Source organism: Myxine glutinosa, chromosome 5 (genome assembly GCF_964187855.1).
Source record: "Myxine glutinosa chromosome 5, kmMyxGlut1.1, whole genome shotgun sequence".
In the NCBI taxonomy this organism is placed as follows: domain Eukaryota; kingdom Metazoa; phylum Chordata; class Myxini; order Myxiniformes; family Myxinidae; genus Myxine; species Myxine glutinosa.
In genome coordinates, this window is record NC_136265.1 from 34,538,058 (window position 1) to 34,562,220 (window position 24,163).

At 41.8% G+C, this 24,163-nt stretch overlaps 1 protein-coding gene and 1 pseudogene across 3 annotated transcripts in view; one reads left to right on the top strand and one right to left on the bottom strand.

The window, feature by feature from the left end:
* Nucleotides 1-702: 702 nt before the first annotated feature.
* On the bottom strand, nucleotides 703-14,516 carry LOC144892096 (uncharacterized; annotated as a pseudogene).
* A 2,095-nt stretch (nucleotides 14,517-16,611) lies between these two features.
* The window catches only part of LOC137427716 (multidrug resistance-associated protein 1), a 126,921-nt gene continuing 119,369 nt past the window's right edge, over nucleotides 16,612-24,163 (top strand). The window contains exon 1 of one of the 3 annotated variants that reach the window (XM_068117403.2): nucleotides 16,612-16,902. In XM_068117403.2, the coding sequence (XP_067973504.2) occupies nucleotides 16,861-16,902 (42 nt within the window). In that variant the 5' untranslated portion in view covers nucleotides 16,612-16,860. The remainder of the gene's footprint in view (nucleotides 16,903-24,163) is intronic. The other 2 variants (XM_068117404.2, XM_068117405.2) reach the window with 2 other exon arrangements.

Genomic DNA, 24,163 nt, shown 5'->3' on the forward strand with positions numbered 1-24,163 from the left:
AATTATGCCGCAATGTTGGTTCTCTTTCCCTTTTCTACAGACATTACTTCGTTTTCTGCTCCCAAGAACTAGCTGCTTATATACAGTACTTTCAGAAAGTATTCACACCCCTTGACTTTTTTCACATTTTGTTGTGTTACAGCCTGAATTAAAAATGGATTAAATTAAGATTTTTTTTGTCATTGATCTACACATAATATCCCATAATGTCAAAGTGGAGGTTTTTTTTGACATTTTAACGAAACAATTAAAAATAAAATACAGAAACATCAAATTTACATAAGTATTCAGCGCCCTGACTCAATACTTCGTAGACGCAGCCCCATTGGCAGCGATTACAGCTTCGAGTCTTCTTGGGCATGTCTGTATCAGCTTTGTAAATCTACATTTGGGGAGTTCCCCCCATTCATCTTTGCAGATTTGCTTGAGCTCTGTCAAGTTGGAACGGGGAGCGTAGGTGAACAGCAATCTTCAAGTCTTTCCACAGATTCTCAATGGGATTCAAGTCTGGGATTTGGCTGGGCCATTCAAGGAATTTCAAGTTCTTGTTCTGAAGTCATTCCAGTGTTGCTTTGGCTGTATGCTTGGGGTCATCATCCTGTTAGAATTAATCTTCGCTGCAGTCTAAGGTCTTTTGCAATCTGAAGCAGGTTCTCCTCAAGGATTTGCCTGTATTTGGCTCCATTCCTTGTTCCCTCTATCCTAACAAGTCTCCCAGTCCCTGCCACTGAAAAGCATCCCCATAGCATGATGCTGCCACCACCAAGCTTCATGGTGGGAATGCTGTTAGGTGGGTGATGAGCTGTGCTTCGTTTCCGACCAGATGTATCGCTTTGCATTCAGGACAAAGAGTTAAATTTTGGTCTCATCAGACCACAGAATATTTTGCCTCATGCTCTCAGAGTCTTTCCCGTGCGTTTTTGCAAACTCCAGGTGTGCTGTCATGTGACTTTTTCTTAGGAATGGCTTCCATCTGACCACTCTCTCATAAAGACTAGATTTGTGAAGTGCTGCAGAGACTGCTGTCCTGTCGGCAGGTTCTCCCATCTCAGCCAAGGAACTCTGTAGTTCTGTCAGAATGGTCATTGGTTTCTTGGTCACCTCCCTGACCAAGGTCCTTCTTGCCCGGTTGCTCACTTTGGTCGGACAGCCAGCTCTAGGAAGAGTCGGCGTAGTTCCATATTCTTTCCATTTCCTAATGATGGAGCTCACTGTAGTCTTGGGAACTTTCAACACTATATATTGTTTTATACCCTTCTCCAGATCAATGCCTCCTCACAATTCTATCTCGGAGTTCTACGGACAGACGTTGGACTTTGTGGTGGAGTTTCTTCTCTGACATGCACTGTCAACTGTGGGACCTTATATGGAAAGGTGTGTTTCTTTCTCAACCATGTCCAATCAATTGAATTGGCCACAGGTGGACTCCAATCAAGTTGTGGAGACATCTCAAGGGGGATCAAAGGAAAATGGATGTACCTGAGCTCAATTTGGAGTGTCATAGAAAAGGGGTTGAATACTTATTGACTCAAGACATTTCAGCTTTTCATCTTTAATTAATTTGAAAAAAATTCTAAAAATATATGCCACTTTGACATTATGGGGTATTATGTGCAGATCAGTGACAAAAAACCTCAATTTAATCCATTTTAAATTCAGGTTGTAACAACAAAATGTGAAAAAATTCAAAAAGGTGTGAATACTTTCTGAAGGCACTGTGCATCCGCCATTAGCTAGACCACAAGATATTTGAGAAGTCACTATGTTACATGATCATTGTGTGGCAATTGGCAACTCAAGGGTGGGTCGTTATGTTTATTTCATACGTTATATTTATATATTTATGTTTATTTCATAAAATTAAATCATACCTCTCTGACAGACGTCAGTTCATCTCCATCAATAACTGCAAATCCCCCACTGCTCCCCTCCCCCAAGGTGTCCCCCAAGGTTCAGTTCTTGGCCCCCTCCTCTTCATCCTTTACCTGTCCCCCCTCGGTCACTTAATCCGCCGTCATGGTCTCCAATTCCACTGCTTCGCCGATGACATCCAGCTTTTCATCTCCACCAAGTCCATCTCCACCGCCACCCACTCTATCCTGACAAACTGCATCACTGAAATAAAATCCTGGCTTTAAATCAACTTCCTCAAACTTAACTGTGATAAATCTGAAATAATCATCATTGGCCCAAAAACGCTCACCAAGTCCACCCATAACTTTGCCCTCAACATCGACGGTTTCCCAGTATCCACCTCCCCTCACATCCGGAATCTTGGCATCATCTTTGACCAAACCCTCTCCTTCGACAAATACACTAAACAGATCACAAAGACAGCCTTCTTTCACCTGAAAAACATCGCCCGTCTCCGTCCATCCCTCTCCTCCGTGGCTGCAGAAACCCTCATCCACGCCTTCATCACTTCCCGTCTGGACTACTGCAATAGCCTCCTCTATGGTTCACCCTCAACAATCACCAATAAACTCCAATACATTCAGAACTCCGCTGCCCGTCTACTCACCCATTCCCGGACCCGTGACCACATCACCCCCGTCCTTTACAAGCTTCACTGGCTCCCCATCTCCCAGAGAATCCAGTACAAAATCCTCCTCTTGACCTACAAAGCCCTCCATAACCTGGCCCCATCCTACCTGGCTGACCTCCTCTCCAGACACACTCCCACCCGCAACCTCCGCTCTGCTGGTACCAACCTCCTGACCCCCCCCATCCGGACCAAATTTAGATCCTGGGGGGACAGGGCCTTCTCCATCGCTGCTCCCACCCTCTGGAACTCGCTACCTCACACCATCAGAGACTCCTCCTCACTCACCACATTCAAAACATCACTCAAGACCCACCTGTTCAACATTGCATTCAACATTTAACCCACAGCATCTAACCCCTGACTATCTCTTCTCCTTCTCCCTCCTTTTGCTTTGAATATTTCCCTATTGATTCTTCTTTTTTGCAATTGTCTTTATGTTTTGCTATGCATTATGTTTTGCACTCTGTCAAAGCGTCTTTGGGCTTCCTGAAAAGCGCTATATAAAATAAATGCATTATTATTATTATTATTATTTCCCTTACCAGCCTAACAGGTATTTCCTGTCCCTTTTCAAACAACAACATGCATTTTAAGGCCATTTTCCCTGCTAGAGCGGGGGTTAGCCTTGCGGGCCCCATGACAATCTTCTCCATTTTGCCCTATTTTCTATTTATTTATTTTTATGTCCTCAAAATTTATTTTGTTCAATTTTTTTGCCCTATTATTTTCTTTGTCCCTTTCCAAAGGTTATATTTTCCAGTTCCTCAAAAACTCTGATTATATTTCCTTCTCTTCACTTCTCTATTTCTGCAGTTGTTTTTTGTTTAATTTAAGGCCTGGCCTCGAAGAGGACGATGCAGTCCATAATTGGAACCTTTAACATAAAAAATGTGTATGGTATATTTGTGTATTACAATATTGTTACGGATATGGCTTAACGGTTAATTCAGAATAAATTACAATAGTTATTTCATAGTACATGTTCAGCATAAGCATGTGTAATAAATGTATTTGAAGAGGAAGTGCAGAGTGAAGTGTTTAGAAAAGCTGTTGTCCTCCACTCCCCCAGTATTTGTGGAAAAATATTAGAATTAGATTAATGAACAGGATTAAATAATTGAATTGGTATATGTGGGAAAGTTACATGCTGCCAGAACCAGGAATCGAACCCAGGTCCTGTGGAAAACTGTACCAGTGCTCTGCCATCTGAACTATCTGGGCGACCCTGACCCCTGGTTGTAAATCATTGTTGTCTGTGACATTTGTCTTTAACTTTTCAACATAACTTGCGGGTTTGTGAGTTGAACAGGCGACTGACGGGCCATGACCTGCTCATGGTCACATATCTTTGCCGCATATTTTACAGTTTTGGTGAGGGGGTGAGGGGAGGATGAAGGCTTCCTGTGGGGTGGGTATTGACACCTTAGGGTTGTGATGGAGAAGGTGAGGACTTGGGGTTAGGAGGCAGAGGTTGGGGACTTGAGGTTAGTGAGGAGGGGTGGGGAGTTAAGGACTTGAAGTCACATTTTAGGGTATTGATTCCTTGGGGTTGTTATGGAAGAGGTGAGGACTTGGGGTTAGGAGACAGAGGTTGCGGACTTGGGGTTAGTGAGGAGGGGTGGGGAGTTAAGGACTTGAAGTCACATTTTAGGGTATTGATGCCTTGGGGTTGTTACGGAAGAGGTGAGGACTTGGGGTTAGGAGACAGAGTTTGCGGACTTGGGGTTAGTGAGGAGGGGTGGGGAGTTAAGGACTTGAAGTCACATTTTAGGGTATTGATGCCTTGGGGTTGTTACGGAAGAGGTGAGGACTTGGGGTTAGGAGACAGAGTTTGCGGACTTGGGGTTAGTGAGGAGGGGTGGGGAGTTAAGGACTTGAAGTCACATTTTAGGGTATTGATGCCTTGGGGTTGTTATGGAAGAGGTGAGGACTTGGGGTTAGGAGACAGAGGTTGCGGACTTGAGGTTAGTGAGGAGGGGTGGGGAGTTAAGGACTTGAAGTCACATTTTAGGGTATTGATGCCTTGGGGTTGTTACGGAAGAGGTGAGGACTTGGGGTTAGGAGACAGAGTTTGCGGACTTGGGGTTAGTGAGGAGGGGTGGGGAGTTAAGGACTTGAAGTCACATGAAGACTTGAAGGGGTTGTAAAAAAAAAGAATGTGAAAAATAATAAAATAATGCGAAAGAAAATTGTTAATGATGGGAAAAATGAGGCCTATTATAAACAAACATTCAGGTTGATAAATTGAGGCCTATTATTTTGTTTGTTTTATTTGTTATAAAATAAAATAAAAGGGAGGAAAGGATGATTTTCAAGAAATTATGTGCTGAAAGTAATGTGAAACATATACAGACGGGTTTTTTGGGGAATTGATACAAAGGAAATCTGTGATAAATTATGATAAAAATACATAAATGGTTAATTTTGGATTTTTGTTTTGATTCGATTTGGGAATTTTTTTTTTGAAAAAATTGAGCATCTGTGAATTACATGAGATATTTTGGAAGTAAAATATGAAAGTAAGGTTGATGAAAAGACGAATTATTAAAAAGTTACAGTGATGATTGATTTCCTTCTCACCTTGCGGTGAGAGGACCACATGATTATGCAAATTTTGATTGAATACATGATAAGATTTGAGATTTCTGGGTAATAGAATTTTGGGTATTTTGTTTTGTAAGAAAAAAAAGAGAAAAACAATTTTGAAGATTTATTGAATACATTCATATGTACGTTGGTTATGCTCAAAACATGTACACCCCTGATTTAATATGTTTTGTTCGGGTGTTACACATGAAATATAATCTTTCAAATGTTCTAGGAGAACCAGTGAACCAATGTAAATTGTTATAACGTAGGACATAATCGGGATATTGATCACATTGTCAGTTATAATGCGTTAATTCCATGTTTTAAAATGATTCTGCTTGATCCAGTGTGTCGAAAACAGGCTAATCAAAAAAGAGGCTTTTGGAAGAATTGCTGGAGATGATGATCAGTGAATTTGGCTGGCTCAAGATGAAATTAAAATGGCATGCACCTCCGAAACATGGAAAGACACCTTCGTTTGGAAAATTTAAAATTGTGGTTCACCGAAGACTACCATTTGCCTGAACCACATTGTTATATGTGGGCTGAAAGCGACCACCTGCTTCAGAACACACCTGTTTTTGGAGCTCACATCAACTGCCAAAGTTTTCTTCCATTGGCATGTCAAACTACAGCTCCTGCCTGATGTTCCAACATGACATCACGACTCTGCTGATTGCCAAAGGAGGGTGAGTCCTGGATGGGACTGCTGGACTGCGCTGGACACTGGGTCTTTATGGCTCTGCTGGCTGTTTCTGGTGTGCATCATGGATCAATTGGACATCATGATCCTTTCTCTTCTGACCATTAACTCGGGCACCTTTTGAGTTAGGAAGCTGATATTTGGACATGCCAATGACCAGGTGATTTGGCTGCAAAGGTTATTTTTGATTTATTTATTAATCAATGAATCAATTAATCGATTAATTATTTAATTATTCGATTAATGACAAAAAGTTTTTTTTTTAAGTTACAGATTCTGATGAAATGGTGGTGGCTTATGTGTTCTATGACCGAATTGATTAATAATTTAATCTTTTAATGATTATTATTTATTTATTTTCATTATTAATCATTTATTTATTTTCTTTCTCATTTGGCCAATATCTCAGGCACCTTTTGAGCTCGGAAGCTAATATTTGGACATGACAGTGACCACGTGATGTGGCTATCAAGGATATTTTTGATTTATTGATTAATCAATTAATCGATTAATTATTTATTGATTAATCGATTATTTATTTATTGATTAATCAAGTAATTATTTATTTTTTTATTAATGAGTTATTTAATTACATTTCTAAAAGATACATCTTCGGATGAAGCACAAGTGGTTTAGTTATGCTATTAGCCAATTGATTAAGAAAATATTTTGTGATAATCTTTCAATGATTTTAATTATACAATGTATCAATCAATTAGTGTACACCTCTCCCTCCCAATGCAGCCGATATGAGCTGCACTGCGGTAGGCGCCCCGGCAATGCCACGCTGTAGGATATTTAATTATTTGGCATGGGGGCGGTGTACTTTGAATGTATTGTACACCACACCTTTCCTATGCCATCTCCAGGCATTGCAAATCGTCATTGCTGGGCAACGAAGGGGGCTCGGCAGTGACGCACGCTGAAAGAGAGTATTCAGTTTTCACTCTGGTTGTTTGTTTGTTTGTTTTCTTTCTTGTTTGTTTTCTTTCTTGTTTGTTTTCTTTCTTGTTTGTTTGTCCGGACGATATCTCAGCCATCCTTTGAGCTAGGAAGCTGAAATTTCGGCACAGTAGTGAGCAAGTCTTGTCAAAAACGTTATTTTTTGTTTTTTGAATAATCAATTAATTGAGGAGTTATTTAATTATTAGCGATTAATTAAGTACTTATTTAATTAATCAAATTTCCTTTCTCTTCTGACCATTAACTCAGGCACCTTTTGAGTTAGGAAGCTGATATTTGGACATGCCAATGACCAGGTGATTTGGCTGCAAAGGCTATTTTTGATTTATTAATTAATCAATTAATCAATTAATAGATTAACTATTTAATTATTCGATTAATGACTAATATATATATTTTTTTTTTTAAGTTACAGATTCTGATGAAATGGTGGTGGTTCATGTGTTCTCTGACCGAATTGATTAATATTTTAATTTTTTTATGATTATTTATTTATTTATTTTCATTATTAATCATTTATTTATTTTCTTTCTCATTTGGCCAATATCTCAGGCACCTTTGGAGCTCGGAAGCTAATATTTGGACATGAGTGACCAAGTGATGTGGCTATCAAGGATATTTTTGATTTATTGATTAATCAATTAATCAATTAATGGATTAATTATTTAATTATTCAATTAATTACTATTTTTTTTTTTTTTCAGTTACAGATTCTGATGAAATGGTGGTGGTTTATGTGTTCTGTGACCGAATTGATTAATAATTTAATTTTTTTATGATCATTATTTTTTTATTTTCATTATTAATCATTTATTTATTTTCTTTCTCATTTGGCCAATATCTCAGGAACCTTTTGAGCTGGGAAGCTAATATTTGGACATGACAGTGACCAAGTGATGTGGCTATCAAGGATATTTTTGATTTATTGATTAATCATTTAATCGATTAATTATTTATTGATTAATTGATTATTTATTTATTGATTAATCAAGTAATTATTTAATTTTTTATTAATGAGTTATCTATCTATAATTCCAGTAATCTCTGTGTGTATGTTTGTATGTTTGTATGTTTGTATGTTTGTCTGTGACCGCTGTTTCTCGACAACCACGGGTCCGATATACTTTAAACTTGCCAGGTATATTGCTGGGGACCAGAGGATGTGCCTTTTCAAGGTTTGAAATTAATCGGACAAGTAGTTACCGAGCTATGGCGATTTAGCCGTTCGCCGTTCGCTTTGGCGTTGCGAATGGACCAAACCATTTCATGTAAATAGAGGGGGGGGGGGTTCTGTGGTCGTTGCGAATGGACCAAACCATTTGATGTAAATAGAGGGGGGGGGTTGTCACCGTACTTGCAAGCCGTTCGCTTTGCCTTTGGCTTTGCGAATGGACCAAACCATTCCATGTAAATAGAGGGGGGGGGGATATAATTTTAGATATATATATAGTACGGGCATGCCCTAGTTTAATTAAATTTCTAAAAGATACATCTTCGGATGAAGCACTTGTGGTTTAGTTAAGCTATTAGCCAATTGATTAAGAAAATATTTTCTGATAATCTTTTATTGATTTTAATCATACAATTAATCAATGAATTAGCGTACAGCCGTACACCTTTTCCTCCCAATGCAGCCTCTATGAGCTGCACTGCGGTAGGCGCCCCGGCAATGCCGCGCTGTAGGATATTTAATTATTTGGCATGGGGGCGGTGTACTTTGAATGTATCTGTACTTGTCTGTACTTGTTTTCCTTCTTGTTTGTCCGGGCGATATCTCAGCCATCCTTTGAGCTAGGAAGCTGAAATTTAGGCACAATAATGAGCAAGTCCTTTGTCAAAAACTGTATTATTTTTTTTGATTAATCAATTTATTGAGGAGTTATTTAATTATTAGCGATTAATTAAGTACTTATTTGATTAATTAAATTTCCTTTCTCTTCTGACCATTAACTCAGGCACCTTTTGAGTTAGGAAGCTGATATTTGGACATGCCAATTACCAGGTGATTTGGCTGCAACGGCTATTTTTGATTTAGTAATTAATCAATTAATCGATTAATTATTTAATTATTCGATTAATGACTAATTTTTTTTTTTAAAGTTACAGATTCTGACGAAATGGTGGTAGTTTATGTGTTCTATGACCGAATTGATTTATAATTTAATTTTTTAATGATAATTATTATTTATTTATTTTCATTATTAATCATTTATTTATTTTCTTTCTCATTTGGCCAATATCTCAGGCACCTTTTGAACTCGGAAGCTAATATTTGGACATGAGTGACCAAGTGATGTGGCTATCAAGGATATTTTTGATTTATTGATTAATCATTTAATCGATCAATTATTTATTTATTATTCAATTAATTACCTATTAATTGTTTTTATATTCAATTCTCGACATCAACATCAACTCATCCTGGGAATTCTTCCAAAGTAAATTGCTCTCTCTCATGCACAGATTTATCCCATCTCGTCTTCAGCTGTCATACCCTTCCTCCCGTCCATGGTACACGGAATCTTGTGGTGAGGCTGTTGCCCAGAAACAACTTGCCTTCGTCTCCTGGAAAGCAAATCCAACGGAAGGAAATCTCATTTCCTTTCACAAAGCCCGAAACAAGTGTGTGTCCACCCTCAGGAGAGCCAGGAAACAATATCTCTCCGTTCTCAAGACCGAACTCTCTTATCTGTCTCCCTCTTCCAAATCCTGGTGGCGTCTGGTCAAATCCGTTTCTGGTGTTTGTTCCCCCTCCATCCCCTCCCTTACCTCAAACGGCTACACAGCTGACTCCGCACGTGAAAAAGCTGAATGCCTCAACTCTGTGTTTGCCTCTAAATCTTGTGTCCCAAACCCATCCCTCTCTGTACCCACCATACCCAGTCGTACCCTGCTGCTCCTGGACTCCGTGTCCTTTCCTCCTGACAAGGTGGAAAAGTTTCTGTCAACCCTCGACTCTGATTCTGCAACTGGACCCGACGGCATCAGCCCACGGGTCCTAAAATCCTGCTCTGCTGCTCTATCTCACCCTCTCTCTGTTCTCTTCACCCTCTCTTTTGCTCAAGGTCAACTGCAATCTGCTTGGAAATCAGCCAACATCACCGCTTTGCACAAAAAAGGTGCAAAAACAGATCCTAGCAACTACAGACCAATCAGCCTTCTCCCAATTATCAGCAAAGTCATGGAATCCATCATTGCTTCGGATATGAAATCTTTCCTCTTCTCCAATGGCTTGATCTCTGATCATCAATTTGGTTTCAGACCAGGTCACTCTACTCTGGACATGCTGCTTCTGCTGTCTCAACAATGGATGGAGGTCCTCAATGCCAAGCAGGAAATTAGAGCTGTCTCCCTCGACATATCACGTGCCTTCGACACGGTCTGGCACCCCGCTCTGCTCACCAAACTCTCCTCCTTTGGTATCCATGGAAATCTCCACGCATGGCTGGCGGACTTCCTCTCTAGTCGTCGTCAACGTGTGGCCCTGAATGGGTTTCTCTCATCTCCTCTTCCTGTTCAGGCTGGAGTTCCCCAAGGCAGTGTTCTGGGCCCCGTGCTTTTTCTGGTCTTCATCAATGATCTCTCTGACTCTCTCGAAAATCCTCTCTATCTCTTTGCTGATGACTCCACTCTCTGCCGCTCCATTCCTCTTCCCTCAGATCAGCAGTCTGCTGCCTCCTCACTCTCTGAAGACCTGGACAAAATCACAGACTGGTCAAACAAGTGGAACATGTCTTTCAATCCTGACAAATCTCACACTCTTACTATGTCTCTCCGAAAAGATCGACTGGACAACCCTCCCATCTACTTTCTCAACAATCCTCTCCAAGAAGTTCTGTCGCTCAAGATTTTGGGTCTCACTATCTGCCATGATCTTTCTTGGGAAAACCACATTTCCAAGCTGGCCTCCAAAGCCAGTCGCCGACTGGGCATCCTCCGTCGTGCGAAGTCCTTCCTCGGCACACCTGAGCTCCTCACCACATACAAGGCTTTCATCCGCAGCTCAATGGAATACTGTTCTCCCCTATGGGCCGGTGCTCCTGCCTCACACCTAGCTCGGCTTCACGCTGTTGAAACCAAAGCTTTCAGAATTATTGGAATCTCCCGCGATGAAGCTATCTCTGAGGGCCTTTCACTCACTCACCGCAGGCAGGTAGGTGGTCTTTCTGTCTTCTACCGACTCCTCTCCGGCCTTGCACCCCCAGCTCTCTCTGTGCTCTGTCCCCCAAATATTCCTACAGGTCGCACAAGATCTGCCAGCAACCCTCTGATGGTTAAACTGCCGAAATCTCGGCTCTCTGCTCACCTTCACTCTTTCATTCCTCTTTTCTCCCGCCTCTGGAACAAACTCCCTCACTCCCTTCAATCCCACTCCTCCCTCCAGGTCTTTAAAACAGCTGTTCACCACCATCTCTTATCTTCCCCCATCCAAAACCTTGATCTTTTCTACCCCCGCTAATTCACCCCAGATCCACCTTGTTTGAAATTCCAACTTCTTTCCTGGAAGTCCTGGCAGTGTCCATATGTTTTATACCTCTCCCACCGCCCCCTTCCCACGCCCCCCCCCCCTAAAGCCCTCGCCCTCTCTCAGATCTCTCGATGTCTCCATGTCTCTCGGTCCCTGCTCTCAAATGTTGTGTTTGTGTCCTTCCCCCTCTCTCCCCATCTTGTCTACCGCTCCCTATGTTATATGTTTTATGTGTCGGTTTGTCTTTCTGTGTGATTAATGTTCGCTCTTTCACGAGCCTCGACCTTGTATACAAAAAAAAAAAAAAAAAAAAAAAAAAAAATTAATTTTTTTATTAATGACTTATTTAATTAAATTTCTAAAAGATACATCTTCGGATGAAGCACTAGTGGTTTAGTTATGCTATTAGCCAATTGATTAAGAAAATATTTTGTGATAATCTTTTATTGATTTTAATTATGCAATTAATCGATCAATTGTTGTACACCTCTCCCTCCCAATGCAATCTCTATGAGCTGCACTGTGGCAATGCCGCACTGGAGGATATTTAATTATTTGGCATGGGGGGGGGGGGGGGGGGGGATGTACTTTGAATGTATCTTTTCTTGTTATACATTTTTTTTTGTCTTTTTTGCAATTGTTGGGGCTGTATTTGTTGCCGTTTCATTTTCCTGTGCGGCATCTTCTATTGACACCTGTTTTTGGAAATTCTTTGCAAGGTGAGTTAGGGATACTTTTTCAGGTTTTTTGTGTTAATGTTTGTTTATAAATAGCATCCGATAGTCTGTTGAGCATTTCACATACTCAGCTAGTCGTACACTCGTCGCTCTGTGCACCTGGTTGAGTTCCATCAGGCTGCTCCCTCCCTCTCATCTCGGCAGGTACATTCTCGGGATGAACTGGTTTTTGTAAAACATTTTATCGATGGTAAGGGGTTTTCCTGTTTTGATGTCTAACTTGTTGATTTCTGATTGGGCCCAGTTTATTATTCCGCAGCTATATTGGAACGCTGGTACTGCGAGCTGGTTTATGGCTTTTATTTTGTTTATTAGGGAGAGGTATGTTTTCAGGATCAGCTTTGTTCTACGAAGGTATTCTTTGGCGATTGTTTTGCGCATTTGTTTGTGACATATTTGGTGGCCCTCTTCTACCCGAGGTATTTGTATGATCCTTCGTTTTCTAACTGCTGTATTATTGTTTCAAGGTTAGTTTTTATGATGGTACATCAATCTGATGGTGCATCATTTCTGTGCTGATTCCTGTCAGCAGTTTGTATGTGGTTGGTAGGCATGTCGTCGGCCGGTATTTGTGGGGAAGTTGGGTTTCTTCTGATTTTGGGATGAGAAAGGTGTTCCCTTCTATGAGTCACTCATCCATTGCCTTCTCCTCTTGGATCAGTTTGTTAAATGTCCTGACGTAGTGATTCTGAAGAGCATCCAGTTGTTTGAGCCAGAAATTTAGAATTCCATCTGGGCCTGGGCTTTTGAAGTTTTGCATTAAAAAAAAGTTGTTTTCTAATTTTTTTCTTCACCTACAATCACTGGCAGCATATGCTTGAGATGTTGTTTCTTCTTTTACAAGTTTGGGATCCATTCTGCTTCCCTGTTATGTTATTTTCGATCTTCAAGAATTCCTTTCCAGAATTTTTCCAGTTTTTCTTTATCAGGGGAAGTTGACACATTCTGATTTTGTTTCCCCCAATTCACGGTGGAATCTCTTCGGGTTACTTCCAAACATGTGGTTTTATTTTCTCCTGTTGTTTCCTTCCTCATTTTTTAAATCTTCCTTGCTATCGTTTATATTTTGAGTTTGTTTCCAGCACCCAAGCACTCAAGGTCTTTGTCTTTGATCTTGTATTTGCTTTTTATTCTTTGGATTCTCTTTTTAAGTCTTGGGTTTTTGTTTCCTTTTCTGAAGTGTTGCATTTGATCCTCGTTCCTTCCTCGGTTGTCAAACTTGTTCCGTAAGGATCGTCAAACAGCCACTCGAAGAGTTTGTCTCTTGCAGTTCTAGGACTCATCACTTGCCATGGCCTATCCTGAGACAACATCACAAAGCTGAGCTCAAACAAAATTCAGCCGTAAACTGGTCATGCACTGTCATTCCAAGTCATTTCATGGAAAACTAGAATGGCACTCGGGAGAGAGCATACCTCCGCCAGGCTGAACAGTTTACATTTTCTATCCCACCGATAGACCAGATCTAGATGCGGACCTCAACTAAAATCGAATCGTCTTGTTCTTGTTGCTGAAACAACTCATCCACCTAGTTTTGTTATAATCCATCCACAACTTTTTGAAATAGCATGCTATATATCGTTTTTGGCCCTATTACTCAATGGTGAAGATGAACTTGAAAAATTTAAAAAATTCTCGTATCCGGATCCGGATTCAGATCTTCGCCAAAATCGAATTGATTTGTCGTTGTCACACAACCTCTCCACCAAGTTACGTCTAAATTCGTCCACAACCTTTTGAGATATCCTGTTCACAGACACACAGACAAACAGCCAAACATACATGATACAGGGGTGAAAACTGTAATGTCTTTGTTATAAAGATGCGGACACGCAGACAGCATCAAGCACCATCTTTATTCCAGGCAACGGCAACACAGGCCTCACTCGGCCCCGCCCACAGCGGCCTCACTAGGCCCCGCCCACAGCGTCCTCACTCGGCCCCGCCCACAACGGCCTCACTCGGCCGTACACAGCACTACAAAAACATAACCTACATCCACTTACGGAGGTAATCAGAAAGATTCACAATGTACAATGCTTGTCCGTAGCTCAATGGAGCGTATGCTTAACCGACACTCCAAAATCAAGCACGTCTTTCCTGGAATCTGTGGAATCTATTCGAAACTGTCAACATTATTTGCATCTATATCTCCCGCAATTAATGTCCAAGCACAATGTCTGTTGATCTCACATCGTAGACAAGTCAGTTCTTTCTTCTATCTCTTGTCTCACTCTGTCTGTTCTCTCAGCTATTTGACCATCACCAGCAACCTCAGGATGTATCAACATTCTTCCAGTAACTGTCACATGGTTAACCTCTCAAAATGCAGCTGGCTCATGCAGGGGAGTGCACACCTCCACTCTCTTGTTCCGCTTTCCTCCAGTTGGTGTAACCGCCTTCTGGTGGTTGTTCGAGATGAGTTATCTTACAAGGAACTTCAGAGGAAGCGAGTTGCTCCATAAACCCTGTGCACTGGTCGCCGACCTGCAAATCAACCTCACTCTTCATGTTTCAAATAGAGGTGCACTCCCATCTCATGTCATTCCCCTATCCGTACCCATAATCTTTTCTACCCCCAATCACACAAATACAAAAATGCACCCGATAACTTGCATGTTCCTGTATTTACAACCCTGCACCCTCTCGTCTTCCCCTGTTAGTTCATTGTCTTTTTCGCTCTTCCATGAGCCTCGATTTTTATTTTATCGACATTTTATGACACTTCATGTTTGGGAAGGTCAAAGCAAGTTGTTTTCCATGAAAAAGAAACTTCCCATTTCCAAACGTCCTGCTACTCAGCGTTTGTACATGTTGTGACAATCCACAAAGTTCCCTTTTTCGGACTCCTTGCTGCGTCAAACAGATAGAATATTTGTACTGTCTTGCTTTTGTTTTCACCCTTCTGTCTGTCTGTCCGTCCGTTTGTCCGTGAACAAAATATCTCAAAAGGTTGTGGACGGGTTCGGACGAAATTTGGCAGAGATGCAGCGAATGTGACACCGACGAAATGATTAGATTTTGGTGAAGATCCGGATTCGGATCCGGCTACTAGAATTTTAAAAGTGATTCTTCACCATTGGGAGATCGGGGCAAAAACTATATATAGCAGGATATCTGAAAAAAATATGGATGGATTTGGACAAAACCAGTTGGACAGGTTGTGTGTCTGACAAGGACTAATTGATTCGATTTTGGTGAAGATCTGAATTTAGATTCAGATATGAGAATTATTTAATTTTTAAGTGATTTTTCACCATTGGGAGACAGGGCCAAAAACGATACATACATAGCAGGATATCCCAAAGAGTTATGGATGGATTTGGACAAAACTTGTTGGACAGGTTGTGTGTCTGACAAGGACTAATTGATTCGATTTTGGTGAAGATCTGAATTTAGATTCAGATATGAGAATTATTTAATTTTTAAGTGATTCTTCACCATTGGGAGACAGGGCCAAAAATGATACATAGCAGGATATCCCAAAAAGTTATGGATCGATTTGGACAAAACTTGTTGGACAGGTTGTGTGTCTGACAAGGACGATTCGATTCGATTTTGGTGAAGATCCGGATCCGGATCCAGTTAGTAGAATTTTAAAAGTGATTCTTCACCTTTGAGTGATATGGTCAACCAGGTGGAGGTATGCTCTCTACTGAGTGCCGTTCTAGTTTATTCTGTTTCGCATCATCGATTTACCCTATAGGTGTGAAGAATACCACAAGTGTGTGTGTGTGTGTGTGTGTGTGTGTGTGTGTGTGTGTGTGTGTGTGTGTGTGTGTGTGTGTGTGTGTGTGTGTGTGTGTGTGTGTGTGTATGTGTGAGAGAGAGAGACATGTTTTTTGTGGAGTTCCACTTGAGCTTTCTGATGTGGAATGTCATATTTGGTGTATGACATCTCTGGTCTAGCTGAGTGATGCAATAACACAATATGAGGAATTAGGGCTGGCAGGATGGCTTTAAGCTGTCTAATTTGGGTTCGAATCACGACGCAGCTGTAAACTGTCATTCTGGTGTTTGGCATGCATGGTGAGGCAGCAATCTGTGCGTCGTCCAGCGAAACATGTCGCAGGAGGACGTGTCTGCCAGCAGTGGCGTCGGTGGACGTTAAAGATCCCAGGATCTTTCTTGGAGAGTAGGCAAGTTATCGCTGACACCATAAATAAATTACAAGTCCCTTGCCTGACTGAACTCCTTATTGTTTCGATTTTAGACAGGGTCTTCACATTATGTCTCAATATTTGCTTTTCATAACGATCGCGTTTTTCTAAAATCTTCATTTACATTTTTAAGAGATTAAACATTTGGCCGGTGTAAATGGCGCTTTCGCTGTCGGTGGTTCACAATGGAAGTCGGCGTGTTTGATTACGTTTCTCTCAGATGTTTTATAGTGTTGTAAAAGAAACTCAATACTTAAAAATAATTCCTGTGCAAGATCTGTATGTAATATGTGATCCAATTGAAAAATGCTCCGAATCACGATGACAAGGGGAAAAAAGCCGGGTTCATTCTCACCATACGTCATGTCGCCGCGTGATCGTAGCCAATGGGAAGGCGTGACGTGGTTACGTAGCCGACGTGCTGTGCTGATGTTGAGGAAACATGTGCCGAAGGGGCGTGACTCGCTTTGAGGGGTTGGACAAAGTGAGTCGCCGGGAAGGTTTCGGGCCAAATCGTTATCTGGTTTGTTTGAAGACAAACTTGTTTGCTATCTGTACTTTAATACTTATCATGTGGGATTAATCGACATTTCGCGCCTCGTCTTTCCATCGGGTTCCTGTGATCCCCCTCGAATTCTGCGATTTACCGTGCAGTCGTCACCTGGCCTGGTCGACCTGCTCGACCTGCTCATCCGATGGAGAAGTTTTGCAGCGTGGACGGGACGGAGCCATTCTGGGTGAGTCGTGCGGCTCACGGTTCTGCATGGCCGGTGTGTCTGTTTACTATTAGTATTACCACACCACCTCGTATTAACGATACTACAGGGCGTGCCTCCCATCGCTTCGCTGGCGGGTTTAATCAAAAGACAGCATGGTGTACTTGACAGACATTGCATGTCTATCTGTGGGTGTCAATGATGATGTCAAATGAAGTAAAACTCGTGAAAAGGATGTTCTATATTAACAGGTAACCGAGGCTATCTTAAATAGCCAGATCGTGACCATAGGTGGCGCTGTTTAGGGTTTTTTTTTTTTAGGACTTATGGTAGTCGTCCACACTTCATGTCGGTTTTTAGTACCTACTAGCAGAGTTACCCGGAGTTGCCAGGAAATGTAATAGTCACGTGTGTGTAGTGGGCTTTTTATAGTCAGATGAAGCCACGCCCCTTGCCCACGCCCTTGGGCACACCCCAAGTCTAAATCTGATGCGCCCATGTGTTTTGCTTTTGGCGTGAAAAGTTACCTCCCATTGACCCCTTCCCTCTTCCCTCTCTAAGGCAGTTCCTTCGGCTGTCAATGAGGCACAACCGAACAAACGTTCACAAATAGGGTTATAAAGATGGCCGTTCACACTTCTGGTCGGTTTTTAGGACCTCTGGTCGTCCATGCTTCCGGTCGGTTTTTAGGATCTCTGGTCGTCCATGCTTCGGGTCGGTTTTTAGGACCTATGGTCGTCATCCACACTTCGGGTTGGTTTTTGGGACCTATGGTCGTCGTCCACACTTCAGGTCTGTTTTTAGGACCTATGGTCGTCATCCACACTTCGGGTCGGTTTTTAGGACCTATGGTAGGCGTGCACACTTCAGGTCGGATTTTAGGACCTCTGGTCGTCCTCCACACTTCAGGTTGGTTTTTAGGACCTACTAGCAGAGTTACCCTGCGTTTCCTGGAAAATAAATTCAATCGTGTGTGTAGTGGGCTTTTTATAGTCTGAGGAAGTCACGCCCCGCTGCCACACGCTCCGCTGCCACACGCCCGCGGGCACGCCACGCTGCCATACGCCCCTAGTCTAAATCTGTTGTGCCCATGTTTTTTGTCGTGAAAAGTTACTCCCCGTGGACCCTCTCCTCCCTCTCCAAGTCACTTCCTTAGGCTGTCCATGAAGCACATCCGAACAAACAGAAGTTCACAAATAGGTTTATAGATGGTCATTGTGCACACTTCTGGTCGATTTTTTTTTAGGACCTCTGGTCATTGTGTACACTTCCGGTTGGTTTTTAGGACCACTGGTCATCGTGCACACTTCTGGTCGATTTTTTTTTTTTTTTTTTTTTTTTTTTTAAGGACCTCTGGTCATGATGCATGCTTTCGGTAGGTTTTTCGGACTTGTGGTTGTAGTGTATGCTCCCGGTTGGTTTTTAGGACCACTGGTCATCGTGCACACTTCCGGTCGGTTTTAGGAACTCTGTTCGTTGTGTACGCTTCCGGTTGGTTTTTCGGACCTCTGGTCATTATGCATCCTTCTGGTAGGTTTTTAAGACCGTTGGTCATTATGCATGTGTTATGGGGTCCTCCCCTATCCTCTGGTCTTGGTAAACCTCCGAACCCCAAGAGGGTCCCTGGCAGAAAGATATGTTAGCCTTGGTTGAAATGAATCAATAATGAAACCCTCCATGAAACCATCAAATGAAACAATCAACTCGATAATGAAACCACACCAAGGGTTATGAACAAACAATAATATATTATAAATCACACCGGAATCACGACACAAATAATAATAGCAATTCACCCTACAATCCCTATCTGAAGATGGTACCACCTTATCTAGTCCTTTACCCAAACTCACGGCACTCCCCCAATGTCTCTGTACCCCCTCCAAGGCGAAGTCGATTCGCTCCAGCGATCGTTGGATCAATGTTCGATCAAAATCAATTGAGGCGTGGACGATCGAAGCAACCCAGAGGTCACGTGGTCCAACACCCAGCAATAGCGGTGGAATGGAAACCTCCCAAAGACTCGCTCTGACGTATACGTTTGCGGTTCAATCGGCGAGTCTCCTTGTAATCCTCCAAAAGCCACGTTCTGGCACAGCCGTTCCCGGCAACCCACCGGGGAATAATGCCCGGCCGACGCGACAAAAACCTTTTCACTGAAGGTAGCGCACATGGCGAAATGGCGGACGGCTTTCACTCGAGCCGGGGCTTTGAGGCAAGGATACTCCAGAACCTCAATGCAGATACCCGACTACCCAGGCTCCACAGCACTCTGGCGATATCACCGATCGCACGACTTCCTTTCAAGGACGCAAAGTTCACTCGCACTGTACGCTCGACCACGCTGGGTGCGGAGCTGTTACCCAAACGCCTCGTTTCACCTCTTCCTCACGCGCTCTTCTTCTCCGCTCCACCTCTTCCGGTGCCCTATCCGATTTCCGGCATCATTTTTGTCATGAGCACTTTTAAGCCTTTTAAACAATAACCCTTACTGAGAACCAACAATAATAATAATACCAACAATAATTAGGGTCGAATCCGTAACCGCATGCTTTCGGTAGGTTTTTAGGTCTTGTGTTCGTTGTGTACGCTTCCGGTTGGTTTTTAGGACCTCTGGTCGTTTTTTTACGACCCCCGGTCGTCGTGCACACTTTGTTGGTTTTATATATACTAGGGCATGCCCGTACTATATATATATCTAAAATTATATCCCCCCCCTCTATTTACATGAAATGGTTTGGTCCATTCGCAAAGCCAAAGCGAACGGCTTGCGAGTACGGTGACAATCCCCCCCCTCTATTTACATGAAATGGTTTGGTCCATTCGCAAAGCCAAAGCGAACGGCTTGCGAGTACGGTGACAATCCCCCCCCTCTATTTACATGAAATGGTTTGGTCCAAAGCGAACGGCTTGCGGAGTTTGGTAAAGAAATCGCCATAGCTCGGTAACTACTTGTCCGATTAATATGAAACCTTGAAAAGGCACATCCTCGGGTCCCCAGCAATATACCTGGCAAGTTTAAAGTATATCGGACCCGTGGTTGTCGAGAAACAGCGGTCACAGACAAACGACAAACACACAGACATACACACAGACATACAGAGATTACTGGAATTATAGATAGATTTGAAGACGTGCTGGTCACAAATATACATGCATAACCATCTACATTTGCTCCATTATAACAAGATGTATATGGATTGTGCTTTCATTCTGTAAGCAGATAAATGAAACACTTGAATGAAGTACAAGCTCTTTATGTATTCACAGTCTAAGTTCTGCCCCTCTTCCAATCAAGGGACTTTGTTAGCCTGCACGCGAAGCACAAAATGCGGTCAAGCAGTTGGATCACTGCCTGATCGACGTCGGTCTGTGGGCAAGGAACTACTTGATAACAATGATTGAATTTAATGTTTTGAACACTGTAGAACATGAATCCGAGCATGAACCCACAGTTTAGCAGTACTCTGAATTTCTCAAATTGACAGAGTCTAGTCCCGAGTGTGCATGTGCACTCGCAGTATAGCAATTGCTTCAGATTTTCTGACAGTCAAAGAAAAACATCATTCCAAACAAGAAACTGACTGTCGAAAAGGACACAAACAACAAGCACTAATTATTAAGTTGATGTGTAAGAGGGTCGGTGCAGTAACGGTGGTAAACATCCGATTCAATGCTCTTTATTTTTTTTTGTTATTGTTTTTTCCAAAAACCTTCAATGTAGTGGTACTTAGGCAAAATCTTACACCGTCTCAACCAATCAAATTTGATGCATGCTCTTGGGGCGGAGTAACCGAGATTCAAATGAAAATGGCTGCGCCTTATGTTGCAACCGCAGAATCCATTTTCATCCAAAAGATGTTTATTTCGTGCATATTTTTCTCAAAGATCATTCCAAAATCGTCAGTTTCTCCGAGAAGATTTGGCAAAAGATTCAGCCCTGGCTTGTTCAATTTGACCCATTGGCTTTGTAAAGTTGCCATCGCTCCTGTTGTTCAAAGTTCATAAACAAAGGTTATATAGATAGATCATGGGGAAACGCAAAGCAAGAGTTGAAAAGTCCCTTCCCGTGTCCTTTTTCTCAAGACTGCTTGGTGTAAGGTGTTATATGAACTGATCAATTTTTTTTTTTTAACTACTATATATATATATATATATTTTTTTTTCACCGATAGTTTTGGGATAATTTATTTTCCTTCTCAAATCGTTCCTTTGAGTTGCATCTGTATGCTACGTTTCAACTTTCTTGCCTATCTATCGAGTGTTAAACATTTATAGCAGTGAGTGAGTGTTTGAAAGAACTTGTATACATCGCTGTTTCTGATATTGATGGTCTGAGGTCCCCTGTCAAGGAATATGCAAGCTAGAGTTAATTGGGTGGACCAAGGCCCATGGTTTGGCTACAAGAGAACGGCTTGCATGGGAGGTTGTGGGGGAGGAGAGGGAGGGCATGCATGTGCCTCACCTGTCTCCCACTTCCAAGAAAATATTTTCATTTTTGATTCAATTCCCGCCCACATTGAGCTGTTGCCGTTTTTTTCAGCCTTTTTCCAGAATTAATCGTACTTTGCTTCCAACTGACCGACGTTCCTGAAAGCTGCTAACTTGAGCTGAAATGCAAGGTGCACACCTTGGGTGTCTCTAAGTTATTGCCCTACGCACATGATGCGAAAAGCGTGGTTAAGCAATTAATTTGTGTCCCTCCATCCATCCATCTGTCTGTCTTATCAGTTTATGATCGTCGGTTTATGATCGAGTTACAACTTATTTAAATTTAATGTTCTATTTTGAACACGAATTGGAGCATGAATATGAAGACAAGTCTTTCGTTTTACCGTACTTTCGCTCAGAATTTATCCCGATCGCAGATGCGCGGAGAGAGCGAGATAAATACTTTTTTAATAGGCCTGTGCATATAAAGTGTATTTTGCTAAATGTGTACATGGTCCATTGATCATGAACACGTGTAAACGTTAAAATATATACAAAGTCGCCACAAAACAAGACCGGAAGTCTAGCATCGGCGTAGCTGGGCTTGTTTGATACTTTAGTTGAAGAGGATAGTATGACCTGGGTGGAGATGCTAGTTAGCAAATAAGGTAAGTATTAAATTATTTTGAATTACTCTAAGTCTCTAAGCTGCTGTCACCATGGTAAGTGAAGAGATTGCATTGAGATACTGGTTTATTCAATATGTTTCGAGTCAACAATGAACCAACCATACACCGCTTCAATCCAGTAACTTTGTAGTCACGACAAAGGGATTGCAGTTATGATTATATTTAGTATATTTTTTATTAACGATATTATTATTATTATTACGAAAACTATAATACTGTATTAATAAAACCTGGACTAATTTGTCCGAAGCGGCCTGAAGGTGAGGCATGAAGCCTAAGGCCTATACGTACCTTGTTGTTGGAAGAGCCGTAATGCCGATGCTTTTGATATTTGATGATAATTTTAACAATCGGTTTGTTTGTGTTTCACACTGAATGAAAAACGTAAAGTTAGAGCATGCAGATTGTGATTTATGACCGGTTCAACGATATGTCTGGCCTGAACGGCATCGGAATCAAAATGGCGGTGTGTGGAGTCGGCCGTCGTACCGCCATAATGACATCACATCACCCCTGTCATGTGACCAGATCCTCAGCTCTGATTGGTGTACGTTTGACGGGACATACATACATACATGCATACATACGGACAGACAAACACTGTTCTGGGTGACTTTGCCCTATAGGCTACGCTGGAAAAACATTTGGTCCATTGCAAGTTGAATATTTCAACAACAACTGGTAAATGTAGTAATGGCATTCCATTTATTTTGCAGCTTTAACTGATGACTTATCCGTTATGAGAGAGTAAAGACGCATACATAAAAAATAGGGGCAATACCCCTGGGTGCTGAACTGGTAGAATAAAGCAGTATACTACACAGACTAAAGGTATTTTAAACATTACCACGGTATTTTAAACCAATTTTAATGGTTGCTATGAGAATCATAGAATCAGCATGTAGAATCGTAGAATCTTCAAATAAAGAAAATACCTATTTTGGGGGGCAACCCCACCCCCACTCCCACCCCTCTCCCCATAGACTCCCTTGGATCCAAATTTTCCTAATGCCATAAACAAACATTGGTACATCACGGGGATGAAGGTTGTGATCAAGTTTCGTCAAAATTGTGTGTGTAGTTTCGGAGAAGACAGCAAATACCTATTTTAGGGGCTCAAACGCCCCCGTAGACTTTCTTTCAACTTTTCATTTTTAATTATTTTGTAAAAATTATAAAAAAAAAAAAAAATTCCGCCTTTACAATATGGGATATTATGTGTAGATCAGTGACAAAAAATCCTAATTTAATCAATTTGAAATTCATGCTGTAACACAACAAAATGTGAAAAAGTAAAGGGGTGTGAATACTTCCTGAAGGCCAACGTGTTCCAGGGACTTTGCACTCCTTGCAGAGGATTGGATAGTTTGATTGCTGATCTTTGTGTGAAAGCGTGTGACTTGCAGGTAACGAACGGCACGTTCCAGACATCCATCGAGTCCTATCTGGTCACGTAGTGATAAAAAGATTCCGCAGCAGCCAGCCTTTCACAAGAGCCATTCGGTGTAGTCAGCATTCGGTAAAGGTGGAGTCGCCAGCAGCTCAAGAGAAGATATTAAGAATAGAGTTGGGCTTAAGACATTCCTTGCGGAATGCCGGCTGTTAAATATGTATCCAGACGCACAGTGCATTTCTCCTCTTCCCACTGCCCAATATTTTTCAGAATCCATTCATGAATTTCAGATTCCACTGAGCTCTTGTGGCAAATAAAAAATGGGTTTAGTGCATTGCTTTTCCTATCTAACTTTAGTTTGGTTGAGCAAGTGTTCTCTTCCCTTTCTTCCTTCTAAAGTGTCCGGGTTTTTTTTCGACAGTAAATTTGTTTTTGTCAATCCTAATCGCTTCTTCGTGCACGAGTATGTAACCGAACACTAAGTATCCGTTCGGAGGCCCCATCGCAATCCGCCGTAAATCCATTGATGTGACACGGCTTGTCCAACAAACGCGGTAATTTTGTACTGCCGTTTGAAAGCGTGCTTTGGCTGCTGCCATTGCCTTTGAGTTCGTGGAGAATTGTTGCGATTATTTTGTTTGGCTGCACTTGAAAGTCGTTTTTGTTTTGGTGTCCTTGATCGTGTTACATTAAAAAATCCACTGGGGAGGATGCATTGTGGGAACGGTGCTGTTTTGAAGATCGGGTCTGAGCTCGTAAATCCATCTTT